The sequence below is a fragment of the Taurulus bubalis genome, assembly GCF_910589615.1.
Source record: "Taurulus bubalis genome assembly, chromosome: 14".
Classification (NCBI taxonomy): domain Eukaryota; kingdom Metazoa; phylum Chordata; class Actinopteri; order Perciformes; family Cottidae; genus Taurulus; species Taurulus bubalis.
Window position 1 is genome coordinate 10,724,175 of NC_136602.1, and position 6,918 is coordinate 10,731,092.

General features: G+C 38.3%; 1 protein-coding gene across 1 annotated transcript; it reads right to left on the reverse strand.

Moving 5' to 3' along the window:
• Positions 1 to 213: 213 nt before the first annotated feature.
• fas (Fas cell surface death receptor) lies at positions 214 to 4,421 on the reverse strand (the record flags this gene model as incomplete). The annotated part of the gene is made up of 9 exons (XM_079229502.1): positions 214 to 811; positions 1,249 to 1,264; positions 1,598 to 1,638; positions 1,822 to 1,914; positions 2,032 to 2,099; positions 2,265 to 2,382; positions 2,502 to 2,636; positions 3,955 to 4,052; positions 4,357 to 4,421. The coding sequence occupies 9 exons, from the start codon at positions 4,419 to 4,421 to the stop codon at positions 531 to 533; spliced, it is 915 nt and encodes a 304-aa protein (XP_079085628.1). The 3' UTR covers positions 214 to 530.
• Between the last annotated feature and the right edge of the window lie 2,497 nt (positions 4,422 to 6,918).

Below are 6,918 nucleotides of genomic sequence, written 5' to 3' on the forward strand. Positions count from 1 at the left end.
TGGAAATACAGTTATTGCAACAAGCCAAAGGGCATAGTAGTTTAAATAGTTCTTAGAAATGAAGATGCACTATTGTATTCTGGTTTTCAGATTAGGGAAGGATGGCTGACCAGAGAATCTGTTTTTAAAGAAATAGACAATAGAAACTAGGCCACTCACAATATATTAGGAAGATAAAGTGAAATGTTCCCTAAAAATATATTTAATGAGGTTTAATACATAATACACAAGCCGTGGCACATATGGACTTTGTTCAGCCTTTGACCAGCATCATCATATCAACACAAGGATCTTATCTTTTTAAAACTGGAAGCGAAAAAATCTTTCACTTCATTATTTAATTAACTGAGAAGCAAATATGAGTGATTCCTCACTATAACACCATTGTAGATCACATAAGTCCTTTAAAATCTAACATTACAATTCAGCTTTTACAAAGTTCAAGTACAGACAGAGAAACATCTCATTAAAAATACTAATTCATACAGACAGCACCGCAAATATTTAAAAAGAGCTCACACTCGACACATTCAAGAAGGATACACTATATTCTTCACCTTCTCTGCTTTGCCCCTTTTGCCCATATCTTTAAGGATTTGGATCAACTTCCTTGAGGCCTCCTCTCCATGCTTCTCCACCCAGATCTGTAGTAGTCGAACTGTCTGCTCCTGACTATTATTAGGGTGGTCCAGTTGACAAGACTCAATAATAGGGGCTGATATGCTGCTGCGCGTTGCTATAACCTGCATATCCCTCCATCCAATCGTTTCTGCAATGTCAGGCAGGTAAGGCTCGAGATCAACAACTGGAGCTACGTGAAAGACAGGAAAAGTGGGGATTAATGTGATAAAGCAAACAACATAATATCACATCTTTATTGTTCTTGAAGAGGCATTCTAATGGACAAAACCCAATCTGGTCTGTTTGCAGACCGCTGCTCACATATTAAATATGTTTAGGGATTCATTTAGGTCTGTTGCTGTGCTAATGAGTTATAAGTAGTTAGAAACATAATATGTTACACACTACTTGGTTAGGACAAGACTAAATACAATACAACCCTTCCAAACAGAAATTATCAAACATACGCACAATATCAGACTGAATATTGAAATAACATGAAATGTCAATTCAGTCTGATTAGCAATTGATCAGGTATTTAATCTAAAAAACTCAAAATATATAGAAAAAGCAATTAAAGCTCTGATATTGCATCCATACAAAAAGGCATTCTGGGTCTTTTCTTACCTGCAAGAGGCATCTCCTGAGAAAAAGAAGAAGCATGAGCGTTGATTTAGAACAAATGACAAGTCCATAGTGATAAAATAACACACTGCTTTCACAGGCTTTACAAATATGTCACAGCACAGTGGAACTGACACAGAGCAAACACACTAACACGGACATCAACAGTTTCAGACAACTAACCTGCACCATGTTGGCATAGCTGCCCCCAACATTAGAGGAGAAACAGAAAAGTGTTTATCATACATGCACATGCACGTGTACATGTGTGACAAAAGAGGAGAGATAAAACACGACAATGGCCAAACGTCTCCACAGCTGGTCAGAGAGTTATAAATGGAGAATTACTTACCACATCAGGAGCATTCGATTCTGTGATCTGGTGTCTCGCCCCTTATGAGATGAATTAGGAAAAAGAAACACATATTATTAAGTAGCGATAAAAAACATTTGAATTGAATTGAACGTGAACAGAACCTCTGGTAATATCACTGCACTTTCCTAGTTTTACTGAGGACCATATGAGGTTCTAGTGCTCTCTACTGGTCTCAGTACATAGAGATGAGAAATACTCACGCCAGTGTTTCCTTATACAAAAGAATGCAAGAAGACCAAGTACAATGACTAATATTGAGACAATGCCCATTATTACGCCAATGTGCTGTACCCCTGAAATACAAAGGCACATTATATTGTATCACAAACAAAATGATGACACTTCTGATTACAAATACATTGGCAATCTACAAACTGAGGCCATCATGCTGCAACAATGCTTAACCGTACCTTCTTTTTTTTCATTGCAGACTGTGTTATTGCGGGGATTACAGGCTACTTTTATGCCCTCCGGACACCTTCAAACGAAAGGAAAAAGAAGAATAAAATGTATTTTATTTTATCCTGCTGGCAGTCTATGAGGATGGGTCAATACACATGCTGTGAAACCTGTTGAAGACATTTATTTAAGAAGCTATACATACATTTTATAGTTGAGGGATATTAGACGGAACAGAACTTACTCTTTACAAGGATGGCAGATTGTACATGTTTCTGTGTCACCGCTGCAGTAGTGCTCCTTTTTACATTGGCACTTAGCGTCACTGGCAGAGGTACAGGATTGCTTCACCTCTAGATTGACTAAAAGGACCGTAGAACCACACAACTGACATTAGAGGGGTAGACCAAACTTCACATTGCTTTGAACTGTGTTTTTCCTCTAAAAAAAACAAAACAGTGATATTCCATTATGTGTATACCATTAGGTTGTGAGCAGGATGTGCAGGGCTCACAGGACTCCAGGCTATTAGGCTGACTTCTGTAAGTGTTCGGGGCGCAGTGTTCGCATTTGCCATATTGTTGACTCGTAGTGCAGTGCTCCTTCAGGTGCTGACCTACAGCATGGAGACACATGAGAGCCAGAGGCAGAAAAAAAGAAAATGAATCAGTTTGCGCCAGCCCATGATTTACACACCCACACAGAGCCACGTACAAACATATTCAGTACTCTACCACTTTCCCAGCAAAACCAACACTAACAATTTTCAGGCGTCCATGTTTATCAATACGTTAAAATGATGTTAACATTCTGCAGTGGATAAAGGTGTCCCAACAACATATGTATGATGTAGACCTAGCTCACAGGATGAGCTTACAAGTAAAGAGCCTGGGACGTATTATGTCCTGCATTTTTATTTATTTTTGCACTTTTTCTTGAGGCACTGTCTTGTCAAAGGGCCCTGTATCAAACCGTTTTTGAGTATTTTAAGTTAATATTCTGCTTACATGGTGTATATTCTTGCACTATATAATTAATCTCCAGTCAATCACAGTTTTTATAGAAAACATAGGCACCTGGGAGATGCTGAGCCTCAGCTTCTTCACAAGAATAAAACAATTAAGAGGTGCATTAATGTTACCATGTTACAAAATAAGAGCGTCAAATAGCAATAACAATACAGATAGATATTTCTAAGTAAAAAAAGCAACATAAATATATATACGTATATATATATATATATAAAAATATATATATATATATATATATATATATATACATACATAAAAAAGCAACATAAATATATATACGTATATATATATACGTATATATATATAAATATATATATATATATATATATATATATATATACGTATATATATATATACATACATGTATATATATATACGTATATATATTTATGTTGCTTTTTTTACTTAGAAATATCTATCTGTATTGTTATTGCTATTTGACGCTCTTATTTTGTAACATGGTAACATTAATATATATATATATATATATATATATATATACGTATATATATATATATATATATATATATATATATATATATATATATATATATATATATATATATATATATGTATTGCCATGTGCAGGCTTTATATGGTTAATTCAGTTACTCTTTGATGGACAAATAAAACAACCAATTAGAGGTGCTCAAGCAGAAGTTGACATGTGACAATAAAGTTTTACTTTAGTTCCACTGAAACTGAAGTGATGCCCCACGTTGCTGAGTTTATAAACTGATTCCACACACACACACACAAACACACACGCACACACGCACACACGCACACACACACACACACACACGCACACACACACACACACACACACACACACACACACACACACACACACACACACACACACACACACACACAGCCTCCTCGGTGGGGACCTCTACCCACCAGCGCCACACAGACAGCACATCCTCCCGTCGTCGTGCTCGTACGTGCCGTCGACACACGGAAGGCTGTCGTTCCTCCCTTCCGCGGACGAAGTGGCGCTAGCGACAAAAACGAAAGTGAAAGTTAAGTTTCATCATCTCTATTAGCGAGAAGAAATAACTGATAATTACGTCTTTCATTTCTTTTAATCGCCTACGTACGTATTGTTGTCGGTATAGTTACTCGACGCTTTCCTGACTTTACGTGGAGACCTGAACTCAGGTGTTGTCCCATCGGTGCGTAATTCCCCCTGAACCTCACCCGAGCATAACCACCACAACCCCGTGAACTAATATACATTCCCATAATATCTGTGACATACATCACAAACTTAATGTCTGCGATCTGTGTAACTGTACTTACACGAAGAACGAGGCCAACACACAGAAGATCCACCACACAGGAAGCCCGGTCGAAGCGGCTGCCATCACGCTGCTATACGTGATTACAATGGTACAGTCAGTACAGTTTACAGCCAGCAGCGGAGGCGGCGACTCACGGGGGGATTTTTATTTTCTTGCATTTGTTTTCTTAGTTTATGACACCAGGCGACTCCAGCATGTCTGCTTATAACAGAGCATGTATACAAAATAGTTATACTATGTTTCCAACTGTACGTTATGATACAACTTCGTTTATCACAAGATATGCTGTGATTTGGTTATCATCATTGCCAAATACAATATGACATCCCATATTAACCAACTCTCCAGTGGTTAAAAGCATGGCCATCTCAGGGCCTCACTGTTAGCCATTCATTTGGACTGGCTGTATGAAGGTCTACGTTGTGTTTCAAGGCCCTCTCCATGATGCTAGGGACATGCCCGGGCATGTATTTATTATATTTGTAGTCCTTAAAGAACCCAAGTTTGAACATCAAAACACGCACCAGGGTTGAGTTTCTACTCCCAGGATGTAAACAATGAGAGCAACAGATCTGGTTAATAGGACTTACACTCTCTATGGAATAATTTACAGTACAAAGAATAGGAAGCCAGTGACATTTATATGGTTTGAAGGTTGGGTCTCAATTGTGCCACTAGGAGGTGTTATTGCTCTTTGTAAGGTATGCTGGCAGGAGGAGTTTGCTCAAATCTAATTCATTGTCACATATATTCAAACTAGAGATCGTTTAAAAGATTCAAAACAAACAGCTGATTTTCTAATCACCAAAAACTGCCTGGACCTAAACTATCTCGCTTACCTGCCTGAATTATGTCTGTAATGCATTCCTTTTAAATCATGGTTCGACATGAATTGTGTTATCAGCACCAAGTTGTAATGTGATTTGTGAATGTGACGTTTAAAATATGCATCTTGGCCAGATCGGCACGACCACTTACTGACTTATTACTGTTCCTGAACAGGGAATCAGCAAAATACAGTTATAAAGAAGGTTATGTAGGGAAGCAATGCACTGCACAGCTGGATATCTGCCAACCTGGTGCCATCATAATACATGAATCAATATAATGTCACTCTTTGATTTATACAGTTATTGTGGAATGAATTAATGATGCTCTTTATGTGCTGTACAAGCCCTTCCTGTCGCAGGAAATGCTTTATGTCTGTGCCACTAAGAAAGTAATGCCTCACACCCACCCCATACGCCTAAACAATGCCATATTTGTTTGATCTCTGCCAAATGTAGTTAACAGCAAATCTTATCTTTGAACAAAAGTGAAGGAAAAAAGTATTTGGCTGGGGAATAAGAACTTAACTTGAAGGAGAACTCCTGTGGGATTTGGTTGTTTTTGCAAGTGTATCAAATTTCAGGCCTTTGTAGTCCCAGGGAGTCCCAGTGTCGGATTTGTACCAGTCTGCTGCCTGCTCATTTGGCCCACTTACAGAGCAAAATTAACACACACGCACAGGTGTTTTTAGAAAATCATGAATTCATAGTTTTAGCCACCCAAGCATCATGGCACTGGGTGTGGCAATGCCGGTTTGGTCTTTTGCCATCCAGGCTACCATTTTGATCCAGACTGAAATATCTCAACAGTTATTGGGTGGACGACCATGGACATTATTACAGATATTCGTGGCCCCCAGAGGCTGAGGACCAATGCATTTGGTAATTCCCTGACTTTTCTTGTCTTTGAGTGAAGTGTTTCTACAACTGTTGGACGGACAGGACTTTTCAGCTTGTGGTCAAATCTTTATTTCTCAAAGTTGATTAACAAATCTGTGCAAAGCTCATGGCATTCCCATCCATCTGAGGTGAATGCTGGACATCATAAACGCTGCTCAATCAGTTTGTTAACATTGTCATCGTGAGAATGTCAGCAGGCTGACATTAGCTCAAAGCACCACTGTGCCAGAGTGCTTCCTCACAGAGTGTCTGGAGAGTCTTCATTGTTTGGGAATTTATTTCCATATTTCTGCAGAGTTCAAATGGTAGACATGCATTGCATAGCCAAATCTGAAAAAAACAAGACCATGCTGGATTGATCTAGCAATTGGTTCTGCAGCTCTTTCACTATAATTCATTCTTCTCTCTTTTTTTGCATATATATTTAGTTCTTGAAGGACAGATGCAAGTCATACAATGGACAGTTAAGTCCATATTTTCCGTCCGTCTCTCTTTTCTTCAACAAACATCTTTCATTCTTTTATCAACAGAAGTAACTGTTTATAAGATGGGCTATAAAAAGAGGAAGGAAAACAAATCTCTTGATGGATGAAAACATAATGTGGACATCATGCAATTAAAATGTAAGAGGTAAACCTGATGGCCTTTCCTGAGGATAAATAAGTGGATGAGTTGGACATGGTCTTCTTGGCAGAAACTCATGTATTTAGTGCTCATTCTCTGTTATGAGTGGGCTTAATGTAACAATAGCATATACAACTGTTACCAATATATCAACAATGAGAGGACGGCTCTCCTCTACTCCGCTGAACTGCAACAAAACCAAATAGCTG